The sequence below is a fragment of the Neodiprion virginianus genome, chromosome 2 (assembly GCF_021901495.1).
Source record: "Neodiprion virginianus isolate iyNeoVirg1 chromosome 2, iyNeoVirg1.1, whole genome shotgun sequence".
Taxonomy (NCBI): Eukaryota; Metazoa; Arthropoda; class Insecta; order Hymenoptera; family Diprionidae; genus Neodiprion; species Neodiprion virginianus.
The window spans coordinates 28,586,226-28,604,805 of NC_060878.1; the positions used below are offsets into that span (position 1 = coordinate 28,586,226).

The 18,580-nt window shown below is 36.5% G+C and overlaps 3 protein-coding genes across 8 annotated transcripts in view; 1 reads left to right on the forward strand and 2 right to left on the reverse strand.

Moving 5' to 3' along the window:
- Positions 1-18,580, forward strand: part of LOC124298446 (uncharacterized) — a 180,965-nt gene that overhangs the window by 160,016 nt on the left and 2,369 nt on the right. The window lies entirely within an intron of this gene.
- On the reverse strand, positions 2,849-11,841 carry LOC124298455 (profilin). Of its 3 annotated transcripts, none has more exons than XM_046750495.1 (3): positions 11,548-11,841; positions 6,239-6,508; positions 2,849-5,344 (listed from the first exon to the last, which is right to left on the reverse strand). In XM_046750495.1, the coding sequence occupies exons 1-2, from the start codon at positions 11,656-11,658 to the stop codon at positions 6,239-6,241; spliced, it is 381 nt and encodes a 126-aa protein (XP_046606451.1). In that variant the 5' UTR covers positions 11,659-11,841; the 3' UTR covers positions 2,849-5,344. The 3 variants fall into 3 exon arrangements, with proteins under 3 accessions (XP_046606451.1, XP_046606450.1, XP_046606453.1); XM_046750494.1 differs by having other exon boundaries at positions 2,849-5,413; positions 11,548-11,840; XM_046750497.1 differs by having other exon boundaries at positions 5,315-5,819.
- LOC124298452 (eukaryotic initiation factor 4A-I) lies at positions 13,175-18,045 on the reverse strand. 2 transcript variants are annotated; one of them, XR_006906810.1, is made up of 8 exons: positions 17,916-18,045; positions 17,108-17,225; positions 16,862-17,009; positions 16,314-16,423; positions 15,945-16,220; positions 15,240-15,691; positions 14,611-14,861; positions 13,175-13,239 (listed from the first exon to the last, which is right to left on the reverse strand). XR_006906810.1 is itself a non-coding variant. In XM_046750490.1 (7 exons), the coding sequence occupies exons 1-7, from the start codon at positions 17,936-17,938 to the stop codon at positions 14,717-14,719; spliced, it is 1,272 nt and encodes a 423-aa protein (XP_046606446.1). In that variant the 5' UTR covers positions 17,939-18,045; the 3' UTR covers positions 13,175-14,716. The 2 variants fall into 2 exon arrangements, 1 of the variants encoding a protein (XP_046606446.1); XM_046750490.1 differs by having other exon boundaries at positions 13,175-14,861.

Here is an 18,580-nt window from a genome sequence, read left to right on the forward strand (position 1 = left end):
ACGAACAACCATCGAATAGTTTCAAACTTTAGTATAACAAAACGTAAGAATTGAATCATACGAGATGTAGTAAAGCAACAGCCAGGCGTATAAAATTCCTGTAATATTATTTTACTCTAATTATCCTTTATCTGCACTTTTTATAAGCTTGTTTAACATGCAGTGTCAACTTCATATGGAACCTACGAGTTTTAATTGACGTTTATCTAACAATTACAACAAGCCCACTTTAATCGGGTTATATCATTATGCTGCGGCGTTTCGTGAATTTGGGCGCATAGCTGCGTTTCTTCGAATTTAAAAATAAATTATCCAACGGATAAAGAGATTAATTTGAAAAAAAAAACGAATGATCTAGTTTAAAAATATAAGGGAGAAGTGAACAACTAAAAACAATTCATATGCCATACTACATCACGTGTATATCAATATGTTTAGCACCGTTTTTACTACTGCCCAAGTGAGTTTGTGAATCGGAGGTGAAAAAAAAAAAAAAGAAGAAATATATGTGTATAATTATTGTCTAATATTATGATAACAGTAACATTGATAATTATATAATGTTGTATAGTATTACACGTTGGGCGTAAGTAACTTTATAGGTACGGGACAGAAGACGAACGAGTTTATAGATTGCAATTTTTAAGTTCCCATGAGGTAATAGTCAAGATAATAATTATAACGATAATGATAATAATAATATTAATATTAATAACTGATAATTATCGTTAACTCAATCAATTGTTATAAAAGTAGGACCTAGACTTTTGCATGTATATTTGGTGTTTAGGGACAAAGTATTAACACTAAAATAATAACACTTTCTATCATCAAAATCTAGGTAGTTATGTAATAACACACGTGCATAAATACGTATTATTATAATAATTCACTGCAGACACACAATCAGACGATATATAGATTCATTATACTACTTTATTAACAAAGAAAAGACATTTAAAAAAATACATACGCACATTATGCAATTTTGTATACCTACCGTAGTAGAGCCGTTAAAATGCTGCATAGATATTTTATAAGAATGAAGCAAAAATAAAATAAATAAATCAATAATCTATGAAGGAATTAATTCGTTGTATGTTTACAGATACTCGCACGACACATCAAAATTCCTCGAATTATTGATAAATATTTTTTCGGATTTTTGAATGAAAATTATTCGTGTTTGATTTGATCCTTATTTCTTTTCTTGTTATTTTTACCAATCAACGTGATCGAGATACTTGTTTCGAATTATACTCTGTCGGATGTGAAATTCTTGGTTATCTGTAAAGTTTGAAAATTTTGTCAAACATCGTGTCATTTTGAGAATAATCGGTGCATGTGCAACTAACTCTGTGAAAATCAGTCCCCCGTTCATTGCACGAGAATTCTCTTTCGTGAAAAGTTACGAGAGCCTTACAATCGAAGTGAAACTCATATTCTCATTTCTGAATCTTACGACGATTAAGTAATTTTATCAGAAATTGTTGCATTCGTTGATTTCTCTGTATCCATCATGAATTTCTCGCGATCGATGAATTAGAATAAATTTTAGGAAATCTAAAAAAACAGTTCTTTTATATCGTTCCGTAAACGTTGCGATATTAAATTTCACGGATTGGTCTGAAAGAAGGCTGCGCCAAGCTCGATTGAAGTCGATATGACGAGACAAAACCTATATAAGTATCTACACATACGTACGTATGCCTATGCGTATACCTAGTATATAACCGGTTTACCCGTTCTAAAATCGGTCAATGATCTCAGTGTGCCGATCGTGAAATGAGGTACGTATGTACATTAAATCCGTACAGCATCAAACCGTCGATGATATTCGCTGACCGATCAATTTTTTTTGCCATGTTAAAATAAATATTCACCAATATTTTCGTAGTTTGACAAATAATAATTCACGATAAACTATAGATACTTACCTTCGAGTTGTATTATCGTAGGTCGATTATGTTCTATGGGAGCAAGTCATTTCCCCATTATAGGGAACCAATTATACATCTCACGGTGAAGTGAAAACTTTTTCATCATAGTTCTACTTGACATATGAAAATTAAAAACGTTTTCGCGCAGTGTTTGTCTGATTAGCAGAATACTTTCAACGATATTCGTCGGAAGCATTAGTCCGGGTTGCGAAAAAATAAAGCGAGTCAAAATTTAGCTTCGTACTTCCAACATTTCAGTGACTATGCAAATGATTTTGTCTAACGGAACAAGTAACATAAGAAACAATATTATTTATGATTGCCAAAATGGCCATGACTGAAAATCAAATATAACTCTTTGTTCAAACATTCGCCACAAATTGAAACCAAAATCGCTCTATTTTCCCCGAGTTCTAGTTTGCAATCGGAATTTTCGCTGACTTGCTCCTTCAATCTCAGTCTTTTGTTATTCTACCCAAGGATAAAAAGTAAAAGAAACTGGGGATTGAATCGAATGATGAACACACGCATGTACACCACTTTATACAAATTTATTATTATTATTATTATTATTCTTAACACATTCTTAATTTTGATGTATGCAAATCGAGGAAATAGAAAAAAAAGAAGAAAAAAAAAAGAAATAACACTACGCTTAAAAGGAATTATACGTTTTACAAAGCTAATATATCTAATATCCACGTTTTAAGTTCAAGACACAGATTGCGCATCCGAAGGGACAAATAATGGTTGCCTGACAACGAGAGTTATACAATTACTTGAATTTTATTCTCCATTCATTAATCCTTGTATTATCAATCATCAATCATTAATTACTTTTATTTATCATTAATTAGCAATTATCAATAAAAATCGTTACATAATAGTTGAGGTGCTACTGCTGCTGCTGCTGCTGCTGCTGCTTTGATGTTATTCCTTTTTTTTTTCATTTTTCATTTTTCTCACCGCTAATGTACTGCTGCTTCTCTTGCTTACCGTATCAAACAAACAGAGTGCAGTGAGGCAATGTTATACATACATAATGATTCGTATATTTATAATCAATTATTATTATTGTTATTATTATTATTACAATATATGTATATAACATACCAAAACCCCCTACTACGTGTTCAGCTCGAGGGAAAGAAAGAACGAAATAAACGGAGAAAAGAAGAAAGGAGAAGAGAAAGAACAAAGCATTGCAGGCGTGAAGAGAGGTTTAGCGAAGCTGCAAGGGTTAGGGTGAAAAAAGTTATACATGTGAAATTATTTTCATTTCAGCATTTGAGAATAATAATATACTTATTGATTTTCCGAACAAGCTTAAAAATAAGCTCGCTCGCCTTCCCTGCCCTTACCCTTTACTCCGAAGACGTAATTTCTCTTATGTCCGATCGCTTCTCATTCGCAACCCTACATCAAAGCGTGGATACGTATAAGCATTGTTTTATTACACGCTCGGCGCAGATTTTAAAATATCTCCGCAGTCTATCTTGTTTCGCGCCACCCTTTCTTAAGACCACACAAGACGCTCTGGATGCACATACATACGCACACGTGACACGATCGGATAGCGCGCAGCTCTTTGACACTTTTCTTTCGTTTGATAATTAACAGTTTCCTTTTTAAATTTCTGCCTCATATTGTCAGTTTTGTTCATTTCTTTCCTTCTACTTTTCTTTCATCTATATAAAATTGAACATTTAAAGAAAAGTTGAAAGTTAAAGATTAAAAATTAAAATTAAAAGTTATAAATAACAAAAATAACCACAATCACACGCAAAGCTTATCCCCGTTGCGCAACATCCTCTCTTACCGCGCCGCGATAACGCTCTTGGTGAAATTCATTCTATTGTATATATTAAAAGAACCATCGCACAAGCATATCTGTAACCTTCTTAATAATGATAATAATGGAATAATTATAAAATATCGATCATAATAGTAGTAATAAAATCAAAATTATTATTAATAATAATAATAATAATGATAGTAATAATCACTTTGAAGCATCCGAAAGCGCTTACCCAAAAAAAAAAAAAAAAATAAATAAACAAATATGATTAAACCATCGAAGGAGAGGAACAGATGATATTGGTGATGAAACGGCGGAAACGGATTCAGGATTGGACGTACCTTTAACCGAGTCGCCCGATTCACTTTACATTCGCTCTCTCTTTCTCTCTTCCCGTATCCTCTACTCTATCGGACTGACTGCAATACATTATTATTATTATTATTATTACCATTATTCAATATCGTCGTTATTACTGTTATTATTATCATCATTAACTTATCATTATTGTTATTATTAGGTTTATAATTAAGGTGTGTGTATGTGGTTAGCAAAAAAGCGCCGTACGCACAAAATACAGGCGGTGTAAAATTGATGATTTAGCTGTATGCGATTGTTAGTTACTTTATTTAATGATGGAGTAGACGAATGAAATTCGGAGTATGGATTTTAAGTAAGTGCGCACATGTCTCTCGGCAATGGAGATTTGTATATTGCAGAACTTTTCTCTCGTCTCTGCGTTGTGCATTTAAACTTCATTCGTACGCGTATATATATATATATATATATATAATGAAAAGCAACAAACAAGCGCCGCTTACACGTGTAAAGTTACGAGTTTCGTGTATAAACCTGTGGATATTATTATTTGCCACCTTATACGTGTATAATACGAAGAGGCCGGATGGGGAAAGGGGTTACGGTTAATCAGTCGTGTGTGTCTCATCATATTCTGTCGCAATATTATTGCAGTGATGGTAAATTGATTTCTGTTCTTGTTAGTTCTTCTGTTTCAGTATACATTTATTTATTTATTCATTTATACGTGTGTTGTTATATAGGTATGTATAAACTTTTGCTGCTTGACATTTGATCCGGATGTGTCGGGGTGTGGAGTATACAAACAAGGGCAAGCTTAACACGATATTCATATTCATTTCATTTAATTTTTTCTTTACTCTTTCCATTTCGGGACTTCGACTCTTCTTCTCCTAACGTTTTCTACAGTAATCACCGAATACCGCAGCAGACGCGGACACGTGTGTGCTTGCGTACGTCAATATTTCTCCAAAATGTAATTACTCGCTAACGCAAATTACTCGCGATGCATTTTCTTTTATTCTACATATTTTTTTTTTTATCATTTATTTATTAAAAACTTTTTTTCCATCATCATCATTATTATTATTATTAATATTAATATTATTATTTTGGCTATCAGTTCGTAATGCAGCATCTTTTTTCCTACTCATTTTTCTTCTTTTTCTTCTTAGATTTTTTTTTCCCTTTCTCGCGCTGTTTTTCTCGCTGTTTGTTCGTCACATCAAGAGGCAGACTGGGCAGCAGTCTCGTGGCGGACCATACGGCTTTTGGCGCATCTCATTCACTGTCATTAAAATAATCGACCGTATCATTATTATTAATATTAGATATTTTGTTGGGGTCCCAGAGGTTACTGAAACATAAAACAAAAAAAAAAAAACACATACAACAAATTTTCTCATACGTTTCATCGGTGTTTTTTTCTGCGTTTTTCTTTTTCCTTGTAATATCTTACAATGCAACATACGTATAAAACTGAAGAAAGAAATTATGCATTGCGTGAATTTATTTAGCGAGTTTATCCGACGACTACAAGTAAGTTTAAGAAATTGATTTGTATCATTGTTGTGTGCGTTCTTTTAATTTATAACTGTTAGAACTAAAGTCTAACACAATTTATATTTCTTTTCGTTATTGCATTAAGTATAAAGTGCATCGCGTAAATCTAAAGTGTCTCGCGTCACTGCTGATTTGACAGAAATTGCAGAACTAGATCCGTACAGAGCGAACAGCTGACGCCAGTCGTCAGGTTCCGGTTTCTGGAATTTAATAACCGACCAAAGTGTTATAAAGACGTCTATTTCATGTGAGGGACGTTACAGACAAATTCAAGCAACCCTCGCAGGGCGCTTGAATATTTAATTTTAAATGTTGCTTTTCATTTTTCAGTTAACATAGAAACCGCACGTATTAAATCGATGTGATGAAAATATTCCGGTGGACAGAAATAATCGAGTTTCACATCTGTACAAAAAGGAAAATTCGGTTAAAGTTACAATTGAAATTTTCGAATGCTTTACGCCCCGACTGTGAGTTTATAATATACTTTATAACTTGAGTCATCAACTACTGTAGTTTATTAATTACTTTGATGAAAAATGTTTGCCATTTCTTCCGTTTGATTTCGATAACTGTCAAAAATCACTCGTCGAAAAAAATGTTAATTAGAGCAACGAACCTAATAGCCACAGGACACCAGGTAGTCGCCAAGTTTCTCGACGACTGAGGCAGCTTGTTGCGGCTGGATTGGATCTTCATATAGCGAAACTACAACCGCCTGCGTCGTCTTCATGCAGTGGACACCGACCTTGTTCAATTTCGCCCTGATCACCCGGTCCGTACCGGACAAGTAGATATATCTGTTGCCCGCCAAGGTAACACCCGATGACGTCAAAATGTCTTGTTTGTCAAAGCCCTGAACCAGCCTGAGCAGCTCGTCTTTACTCACCTGGAACACAAGAAATTTATACACATTTAATTTCATTATTCATAACAATTATTCGTTTGTCCGATCAGACTATTTTAAGAATTTACAACCAATTCTTTAAATTACAAATAAATGCGCAATCCATCAATTATAATTAATCACAGCAATCTCAGCACACAGCGCGTATACTTTAGTCTATATAAACAATAGATTCGTTATCTGAGAGTCGATGGAATAACCGTATTATAAAAATACTCTCCAGTAAATGAGGGAAATATCTCCACGACGATGATGATGATGATAATAATTATTATTATTATTATTTACATGATATTATAACGGCGATGCCAATGAAAAAAGTCAATCAACTGATTAATTAACATTTTCTCAACTACGAATTATTCCGTTAGTCGAAGACTTTGTATGTCCAATAAGTCAGAACACAACCACCGTGCTGAGAAATGAACTTCGATATACGTAACAATTTTGCAAGAATTGTATTTGCCTAATTTTATACCTAACTCGTTATTTCTGTGCTGCAACTGCATATTAGTATGCTTGTAATTTGAGTTCGGAAGACATCAAAGGCTATTAAGTAAAATCACGACTCCGGATGTAAGAATCACATACGCAAAAATAGCGCGACCATTCGAATTGAATGCAGACTACCGCGCGCATACGAAAATAATATTTCATCCTTTTACTGATAATGAATTTAGAATTTCTGACCTCATACTTTTTATCACCGGAAAATTGTAAACAATCTACAATTGCGCCCAAATTCACCAAAAGTGAACGACATCATTGATACAATTTAAGCACAATAATTACAAACTACAGATTGAAAAATGGCATATGATCAAAGCGATTATCGCGTGGTTCAATATTTGTTTGAACTTGGTTATAACGGTGCTGGCAACTTGTCGGCCGATAAATTTGCAATATTTTTCGTACGTTATAGGTATGTGTGTATGCGCACATAATGCAACGAGCCAAACGGAACCACCAACTATCGTAATCTAGTCAAAGCAGTCTGACAAATCAGTCCACAACCGACCGCCGTCCGAGCAGCATCTATACCTATACGTAATAATTTACGCTTGTTATACTATCAGCGTGTATTTCGACCCTGTAAGCCGCTGGCCTTGACTGAAAGACGGTAGACAGGCCGGCATTAATCGATTACTCAGAGGAAGAGGAAGAGGAAGAGGAAGAGCTGTTTCGAACTGATACGAGGAGGGAACCGTGCGTTTTGTTTTCATTCTCAATTGCCATGCAAAAATCTGGCCAGAATTATAATGGTGCGGTAACATCTGTCAAAGGTGCACGATACAACCTATTCCACGTGTATATATGAATACGGCTTATTAATGTCAGCTCGGAACGCTCATCAGCTGTTACAGTTAGGTATAGGTCATCCCACCTTCTAATAAGCATACAGAGTATTTTTCTCCCCACTCGCCCGGTGAAGGTTCACCAAGTTAATCAATCTTATCTCGTGCAAAGCTATATCTTTCCAAAGAATTACAGTAAGTGTCAATTTCACCCGAATCTAACTTCGAATCACGAGAAGCAGCGAACCGAATATCACAGAGGTCAATTTTAATTTGTAATTTTTGAATAACAGGCCAGATTTAACGTAATTTTCGTCTTTGTCAATTTATCAGGCGAGTGGTTCATCAATGCCATCACCAGGCAACAACATTCAGTCCCAGCGGAAATGATCGCAGGTACCCCTCTATTTGCAACAAAGTTAAGTTCCTTCACTTTTATCAACTGTAAGATTTTTACATATGGTACTAATTTTAGATACAGTCTCTTCTTAATTCGCAACATGCGCGAAAAATCTTGGGTTATTAAATTGTATTAAAACTTATGATCGACCTAATGTCTCTCATTTCCTCGTCCCGTAAATAGAAAAACATTACAAAGGGAATGTGGATTAATTAACATACGAATTAAAATACGTGAGCGAATAGGTGTTTGAAACAAAAAAAGGGATAAGAAAAAAGAATTTCATACCAATTGTCTCTTTCGATTCATATTTCTGATTTGTCATTTTTTTTTTTTTCATCTGACATCAGGAATCTCGCAACTTACTTTCCGTCATGTATAACATGACGGTGTGGGGCGCGCGCGGGTGAATAATTTATCACTTTCAAAGAACCGTTGTTACTTTCTCGTTAGTAGGTATAAGGTGACGTCAGTCACGAATACCCAAAAGGCATACCTGAACAGCTAATTTGTACACATTTTTCCAAGTGATCTCACTGTCAGAGTCGTTAGGCGCGTAGCGTCACACGCGCATTACAGACCAAAATATGCAATGACTGTTAGGATGTATCGTTCGTCACTCAGCGTCGGCGATTTCTACGCCTTCATACGTACGTCATACGTTCCTTGTCCTCTCATCCTTATACTCTTATCTTCAATATGATGTCAGTCGCTGAGTTTTTTCTTTCGCGTTTACGATGCCGATTGGATTCGGTTCCATCTTTTTATCCTGTTTCGTACAACTCATGGAAACCACTTCTATTAATGCATGCAGGATACATACATTGCAAAGATTACCATCGATTTTATAGAAGCATTCGCGTTCAATGCGGATGGAGTAATAAAAGAACTTCAAAAATATAATGCAATCTTTCCAATCATCTGATTAACAGACAATTATGTAGAAAAAGTCATGAACGTGCCTCGCAGAACGTATCGAACAAACACATACTCAGTTTAATGGACGCGGATTTCGCAGATAAAAAAGTGTGCGCTAAATTATTTTCTCTTATCATCAAACAGATACAGCGAAAGTATGTAATCTTAATTCCTCAATGTTGTTACTATTCGCTGAAAGAGGAAAACCGCCCAGGTCCCTATCCTTCCGCGATTTTTCAACATTGATAGCTTTTTGTCCTCTCCGTGTGATTTGGCAAAGACAAAAGCAAGTACGTTAATATACCTCACATATAAAATAATTATAATTATGCGCATGCTGTTCAATTTTTTTAATATTATTTCTTACTTTTTGCGCATGACACCAAAATGTGACATACCTGTACACGTAATCGCCTTAGTTTTAAATTTATCCCAGTCTCAGCTTTGTACAATAGTTCGTTTTCTGATATACGGTTCAAGGACAGTTAGTCAAACGATCTCATTGTTCGCGCAGTCTGAGATTGCACCTGTACAGTAGGTAATATATACATACATATAGGTACGTATACCGCGCAAGAGTGATAAATGATCGATAAGAAAAATTGTTTCACTGCAGAGAATAATGATAATTTCCTACTTGTTTATCGTAACGGTCAACGGCAGATCTAGAATGCCGGTAGTTAAAAAAAATTAAGAGTGTCTACACGAAATGTTTGTTGCTTTAATGCCTTGGAAACAGATGCGCCCATTTTCCACATAATTTTTCCCGAACTACACGTTCAAGGTTGGATAATAAATTGAGTGTCTGTAACTCAAAAGGGGAATTTTCCGGTAGCATACAATTTTGATTTCGAGTAAAGTCTTCGCGATACGGAAGATACTTGGAAAGTGATAATACGAGGACCGGGGTAACTGGGTAAGTTGCCTGGAAAATGAGTCACCCGAGCGACGAGTGGTGTGCAGTCGTGACCGTGTTGTATGAATCACACAGTCAGTCGACCTAATCTCTTGTCTGGCATCCCGCTCACTAGCTCCGGGAGCCTAGCCAACCGACTACAGTGCCGTCGAGCCAACCGGCCGGCCGGTGCTCAAGGCGCCCCCCGTCTGTCGCCATGCGGGAAATCGGGAGTCGACGTTATCCTGCGACCTGGGTGGATGCATGTTTGAAAAAGAAAGAGAAACAAAAGGTAAAAAGACATGAAAGGGAATGACTTTGGCTGCCGCAAGGGTGGCAGATTTTTTCGTTGAAATAAAACGTGGAATAAAAAGAGAGAAAAATACCAACCCAAGGTTTATTTCGAATCTTGTCTTCTCGATCACGTATGCAATTCACATGGCCATGCAGCATCATCATGGTGAAAAATAATCCACGTGCCGTGCACAGGCGTTCGCTTTACCACGGTGATTTGATTATTTAACATGTTTGGAAGTAATTATAACAGTAGTGAATCGAAGAACGATCGATCTAAGGAATTTTCTGGTATACAAAGAACTATGCGTTACAGAACACGTACACCAGGTATGGATTACCAGAAATTGGAAGTTTTTAATGAATAAATATTCCTTTTGATTAATAACGTTTGAAAATGAAACGAAAAAATGGAATGATTATTAACGTCGATCGATTGCTGAAACGGCTTTACGTATAAACGATAATTCGCGCTTTCGCCCGTGCACAAATCCCACGTAGCCGGCGGTCGCCATTTTGACATTCGGTTACGGGAAAGTGCAGCAGCAGTCGGCTGACTCTGAGGACGATTCGGCCGAGGAACACGACTTGGGCTTTCACTTAAAAGCGTTCGGTTAACGGTCGATTAGGAAACTGAGATGTAGAGGATAGGCACGGATAACTATCTGGCGAAATCGTAACCTCAGGCAACATCGTTACTAACGAAGATATAAATTGGTAGAACCGAGTCCACACCCTTTGTTCCGATGTATCGAGGATAACTTGAAAATACCTGAGTAAATCGTGGATCGTTTCATTTCTCTTTCGCACGCGGTTAAAGGCGCGACGCATCGATTGTGACTATTTCATCAAGAATGTAGAAATAATTTGAATAAAACTGTCTGTCTTCGGGATAGCCGGGATGGGATTGAATGAAAATCAATTGGAAACGTCGAGAAGGAACGGGATTTTTTATTCCTGATCATTTTAGTCAGTCCTGTTGTACGGACTAACCCCAAAGGATATAAGACGCAGATGTACCAGCGGCGGTAGTAAATATTAGCGTGTGTTATTAGAGTATAGTAAAAAGTCGTGTACACGCACGCAGGCTATGATCATGCAGCGGTTGTGGAGAGAGAGAGAGAAGGAAAGAGGGAGATAGAAGAGTGAAAAAAAAACGAGAGAGAGCGAGAGAGAGACAACGAGCGGTAACGATGTGATGGATTAATTTTGTACTCACTTCAAAACCTTCCGATTTCGCCCATAGATTTCCATCGTGTCCAGCTATAGCTGCTTTCGTAACACATCTCGAAGCGAGCAATTGCTTGTCAACGTAATCCTGCCAGCTCATTTTTGAACACAACGGGGGGAAAGAAAACTATTCGCTACGTCACTAGAGAGACACAACCCGTCACTGACTCAAACTCAACTTCGACTACTCTGTCGTTGGCTGGTGCGGTACAGACCTTGCAGTCGGACTACGGCCTCCCCTAGCTTTGTCGCGATACGCGGCTTTCTGACTCACACTTTACTCGGATGCGCGCACACACGCACGTTCACGCCCTTGTCCCCCAACGGCGTACTTTTTACATCTGTATTCATACGCGGCCGCAGCACAATGCCGCCGGTTCGTTTCACCCTCGATTTTTGCCCGTACAATTCGGGATTTGCTGACACGGGGGTTGGATTATCGTATCGATGTATAAAAATCGCTTCTCTTCGTGACCAATTCACACCTGTAAGGACGGTTTTCATATCTTAACGTTCGATACCGGGGACTAGATTTTTTGCGCGGACTTACTTCCCTCTAGGCATGACACGTCGCGTCTACACGCCAGGTGGCGCATCAGTTTCGTTAAGCCTCGTTTATGTTACGGAATAGCCGTATGAAATCGACTTTCTCAGAAGGGAAGTTATGTGTACGTACCATTCTTTAAAAACCGAGCGCTCCTGTAGACTAACTGATCCGTCGGACACGTCGCTCTCTTCAACGATGGTCGATCGTTTTAGAAAATTTCCAAAAATAGAATGACCCCGATCAGTCAATTGAGTTTTTTTACTATCCGTAACTTACGCTTAGATCATTACCATGACCGATGGTCCCGTGAAAGATCGCCGACTGTAGTTGCAGTTGAATTCAATCCTCCAATTGATAGAATTCAATTTGTACACCTTTAAGAATTCGGTATCGATTTTATTTAAATTCCATTCAATTACAACCCACATGATTCCAACAAAAATCAGAAGTTACGCATGCTAGTTTTACTCCGTGTGTTTTGCAATCTATCTCCTGATAAATTAATGAAACAATTCATCTTGCCCGAACCTGCAGATAGTAAGCAAATGATTTCTGAACTTGACTGTAACAACATGATTCACTAATTTAGTACAATATAGTAGAACGCGGCCTGCAAATTGATAAATAAGTGTTGGCGGTTTTAGGCAGTCTGTAGCTTACATCAGATCGGAATGACTGCCAGTTTTACTTATTTCTAAATCTTTTTTCCTAAAGGAAAATACTGTGAAAGAAATATTACGCACGAATGAAAAAAGGAAAAATGAATTGAATATAGTATGTAGGAATTTGCACAAAACTTTATTGACAAAATATAAAATAATTACGATCTGCAGAATTTTTTTACACATTGTCAGGAGATAAGGTAAAACTTGATCTAACCAAGCACCGAACAAAAAATTAAATTTGTACAAATATAAGAGAAACTGTATATAACATAATTGATAATAGAAAAATAAAATGACGCGATATAAGTTCATTTGAAATGTACAGAAATTAGTGTGTGATATCTGTATGGAGGGCGGAAGTTTAGGAGGTATCAAATACAATAAAGTTTAATATAAATAGTATATTGATTTGGAAATTTGGTCTTTATTTCCAAAAATATCTCTCCGCTGGTGGACTGTCCAAAACCGCCTGGAAATACAGTTAATAATATTTGTGAAATTTGTTTTCGTCTTCTTGCGTTTTATAGTAATATGTAACAAATCGTAGAGTAATATAATAAAAATTCCCAGCAGTTTCAGTTTGTCCATTCAGGGTTTCATCATGGTATTATTGGAACAGCCACGACACAAAATAAGAAATGAGAAAATTGCCGTAAACGTAATAAAGATTCAGATTAAAGTATTTATTGTACTTTATTTGAAATATCGTATTGCTAATATAGATAGAATTATACAAAAAATTCATATACGATTCTAAGCATTCTCAAAAAAAAAGTTCTCCTTCTGCAGCGTTTGTGATTAAAATAGCCTTTCCAATACCCAACTAAACCTCTGCCCAGACAAACAAGTCGGAGTCGCGGTAGCAGGTTCATTGAAATGACGTAGTGATAGGAAGATATCATTTTACAGTAATATAAACTGCCGTCCCAATTGCAGCGAGTGAATCGCTTGACAGAAGAGACGAAGAGCGGAAAAATTAGAAGGAATCGATTTATGGGGGTAGCATTGGAAAAAAATCGGTTTTCGCAGGTAGGGAACATTTCGTCAAATATCTCACTCCAACAAATACAGTGAAAACACTTTGTGACAAGAGCAGGACCAACGACAACAGCAAACAGAATATTTTTGGCCTACGTAAAATTGAATGCTCTAAAATTTTACTTCAGCGTTGATAACTGCGAGAACGATTAATTTAGCGATTACTGTGAACACCTAATATTCAATATCCTTAAAGTTTACAAGTGTAGAATTAGGTAACCTTTCACGATACTATTCGAAATAAATTTATAACAATGATAAAAATTAAGTGAAGAACAATTCACTGTTAAGCAGATCACGCGCGCAGGTTGAAAGTTTCTTGTTTTTTTTTTTTAAACGCATATAATAGAATCAGAATGTAAGAGAAAATAAAAACAAAAGAAAAAAAAAATCAAACAACAATTATTTTATATATTATTATTCACTCACCAATAATAGGTTAAAGAACACAAGTTATTGGCAGAGCTATTCTAGATATAGAAGAACGATTCTACAATTATTACAAATAACAAACGTTGAATATTATTTATTGGACTTTATCTCAGGCCCTAAAGTAAAAATCGCGAGATGCCGGGATGTCGGATGCGCGCGCGCGTACAGAATCCCTCTTCTCCTTTTAATTCACTTTCTTTCTTTCTTTTTTTAAATCAATATTATTATTATTATTATTATTACTTGCAATTGATTATTTTTTCAATGCCGGCAAACCGTACAATGTATAAATATCAATATTATGTATATGTAAAGTCGCTCGAAATCCCGTAATGAACAGGTAGACAAGCACTCGCTTCTGAATACTCACACCATCAGAGAGATCAAGGTTGAGAGCTCTTATTTTGCCACTTTTTATTTGTATTATAATGAATTATTATTGATTATAGCCAATAATTAGTCGGATTTTGTTCTTTTTAGATCAAATCTGCAACGTTCATTGGCATCTCGTCGATATGGGTGTTATAGAATTGCTCGATATCCTTTAGAGTACGCTTGTCATCCTCTGTGACAAAGTTTATAGCTACTCCCTTACGGCCAAATCGTCCACCGCGTCCAATTCTATGAGAAAAGAAAATTATTTCAATTGCAGTAGATGACATGGGAAACTTTTGGTTGTTACACTGAACGGTCACTTTGTTAGTGACTGATGCTTATGACAGCATTTGGCTAAAATTCTCAATTACACTCAAACCACCACAATAATTTTCTAGTGTATATTCAAACTCTGGAATCAATATATTCAATGTAAAACATAAGTCTTCGAGGATTCCGATTCTTCTGAAAAATTATTTGTATGTAAAATATTTGAAGTTATTTAGACTCTGTAAATGCGTGAAACAAGTAACAATATGATTGATCACTAAACAAATTATGCACATCAAGTTACAGTTCATATGGGGTTGTAAGTCTTACACTGATGTTTGAATTCGAAATTACCTGTGAATATAGTTTTCTCTGTTGGAAGGTAGATCGTAGTTAATGACAAGGGAAACTTGCTGGACGTCAATACCACGAGCTAGTAAATCAGTGGTAATGAGAACTCTGGAAGATCCAGTACGGAATTGTCTCATGATGACGTCACGCTCTTTCTGTTCCATATCGCCATGCATGGCAGATACCGTGAAATCACGGTGATGCATATTGTCTGTAAGCCAGTCTACCTTGCGCCGCGTGTTGCAGAAAATAACGGCCTGTGTAATACTTAACGTATCGTACAAATCGCAGAGTGTTTCCAATTTCCAATCTTCACGCTCTACATAAATGAAGAATTGTTTAATACCCTCCAGTGTTAATTCTTCCTTTTTCACCAATATACGAATTGGGTTTCTCATGAAACACTTTGACACATCAAGCACATCCGCAGGCATTGTTGCCGAAAGCAGTATCACCTGGAATGATAAGTAAAAATGACGAATTAATTTTGTGTTCATGATATCCGTGTGTAAACAGGTTTGGAGCTTCAGATTTGATAGCGTTTAATTTTGTCAGAAATAATGGCTAAGAAAATATAAATCAAAGAAATCCTAAAATACTTGAAATGATAAGCATAACATATTATTCATATTTACTCAATGAAATAAGAGTGGATTATTATGGACAGCTTTGATATTTTCTAAGGTGCAAAATATTTTCAATATGTACCTGAACTTCGGTAGGGAGTAGCTTGAATACATCGTGAATTTGATCTTTAAACCCACGGGAAAGCATCTCGTCGGCTTCATCCAATACGAACAACTTAATGCTGTTTGCGCGCAATGAATGTCGACTGATCATGTCGTAGACGCGACCTGGAGTGCCAACAACAACGTGAATGCCCTGCTCCAATTTACGCATATCATCACGTACATTCGTTCCTCCAATACAGGCATGGCATTGCGCTTGCATAAAATCGCCCAGGGCAATAACTACCTTCTGAATCTGTAACGAAAGATGATGAAATGTCAATGATGAAATAGAGTAATTAGATTCGACACGTTGAATATGGCCACAAACCCTCCCAAATCTACATACCTGTTGAGCAAGCTCTCGAGTTGGTGCCAAAATCAAAGCTTGGCATTCACGAATACTGGTATCTATTTGCTGTAAAATAGATATAGAAAAGGTTGCCGTTTTCCCAGTTCCTGTGAAATGAGATATGATGTAATTAATATGTTCATCTTGTTTATCAACATTCACAATTTTTTGAATCGCAAGGCCAAATTCAACTGCTTGGTAAAAAGATATGAAAAAGTAACAATCATGAATCAAAAGGATATACGAGTGGTCAGAAATGAAAGAGTGATCATGTTTCTATCAACTTGGCTAATTGATCTGTATGCACAGACATGACATCATAATTAACGGTACAGCCATGTTGAATTAGCAAGAATATACTCATTTCGTACACCTATCAATGGCTTTTGGAATGAGAATAAATTCGGTACAATGAGTTAGTAAAATTGCAAAAGAATGAGCTCTGAAATTTTTGATTGATTGGACCTTGATTATCTATGCTCAAGTTTAACAGTGACTTATTAATCCAACGCCTGCTTCGGCAGATAAGCAATTTTCGTTCTTACCAGACTGGGCTTGGGCAATGACATCATGACCTTTCACACAAGGAAGGATAGCACGCTGTTGGATAGCGGATGGTTTTTCGAATCCATAAGCATATATTCCACGCAAGAGCTCTTCTTTCAAATTCATGTCATCAAAGTTATCAACAACCTGTTGAGTTGTCCAAATAATAGTCAAATGACAGGCTCATGAGAATAATAACTTGTTAACAAAGTTTTCCAAGATAAATCAAATACTGATAAACTTACGACTTCCCAGTTTGACTCAATAATGCCATCGGGATCCATTCCCGGAGGGCCATCATAGGCGGGCTGCTCGCTTTCGCTCGGACCATTTTTAGAGTCGCCCGACCATTGATCCTCGTTTCTATAAAATAATTTTTCCTCTTTAGCAACGGTGCATAAAGAAAGAATTAGCCACGTCTAGCAGACTACTGCTACCTAAGGTCAAATGAATCATGAACCCCAGATAATGAAAACTCATCCATAGGTATGCCAGATGAAAAACGGCAGGTATTCGAAAGATATTGGAAAAGTCGTGCAACTAAGACGCAATTTAGTGACAAGATACGAATAGAAGAATAAATTAAAAGGTAAACTGCAATAGCGTGGCTAACCGTCTTTTGTTAATAAATGCGAAAAGAAGTGGCAGGGAAAAATACGATTGACACGTGAGTAAGACAATTGTCGAAATTAACAACGGGGATATCGTTGTGACTCGAAGCACGGTGGATCGACTATAATGATTTGATATTTGGAGGTGCGAACGAAAATAATATTTTGTGAAAATAGTCGAAATAGAATGCAGCATTAATGAGCGAAATTATCCGAATATGCCAAAGCTTCATCGCACGCCATGTTGTCAGGCGGCCTGCGCTCGTGCATCATCATCGCCGCCGCCACCAGTTTCATTTTGCAAAAATACAATATCGAGCACAATACGGTTAGAATCGTGTTAATTTTAACCAGATATTTATCCACTCCCGTTAGCTTCGTATTGTTAATCGATTCGGTGCTGATTTCAGGGGGTTGAAACGGTTTGAAAACTTTAACTTACCTTCTTTCGGACGTATACGACATGTTCCACTCACAGTAGCGCGACGGAAAGGACGAAGGCTTAATGCGTCACAGGGAATTTCCTACTCACGCACGCCGTCCGCCAACTAACGGTACTGATACTGTAGCTAGTCAATGTTGTGTTTAATAAATTTCGTTAAAATCGTTCGTGGTACCGTTTAGAGGTTCAATAAATTTGTTTATTGATTAATTTTTGAAAAATATTCAGTATATGTTATACCGAGTATTATTATTTTAGATTATTTTTATGATACTTTAATGTTTCTGCGCATAAAAGGAAATACGTCATTACCCAGGTCTCCTTGCGCGGGAGAGGACGAACGATACCGAATAGCGCTAGACTCAAAATTTCTCACCACCAATTTCACTCGACGGAAACTGTTGGTTTTAAATTTGATAAAGAAATTTTCATTTTATGCGTTATTCATCCGTTGTTATATCACAGTAAACTTTCCTACGTGATGTCATGGTTATATATGCGTACATGCGGAATAATAATTTGTTTCACTTTATAAATAATATGCTTAAACGTTTCACAAAACCAACAGACACATCACTCGTACACTTTTAAAAGATGTTTGTTTCACTTTTCGTTTTTTAGCTAGTATATGAATTAATTATCACACGATATTTCACGATGTAAAT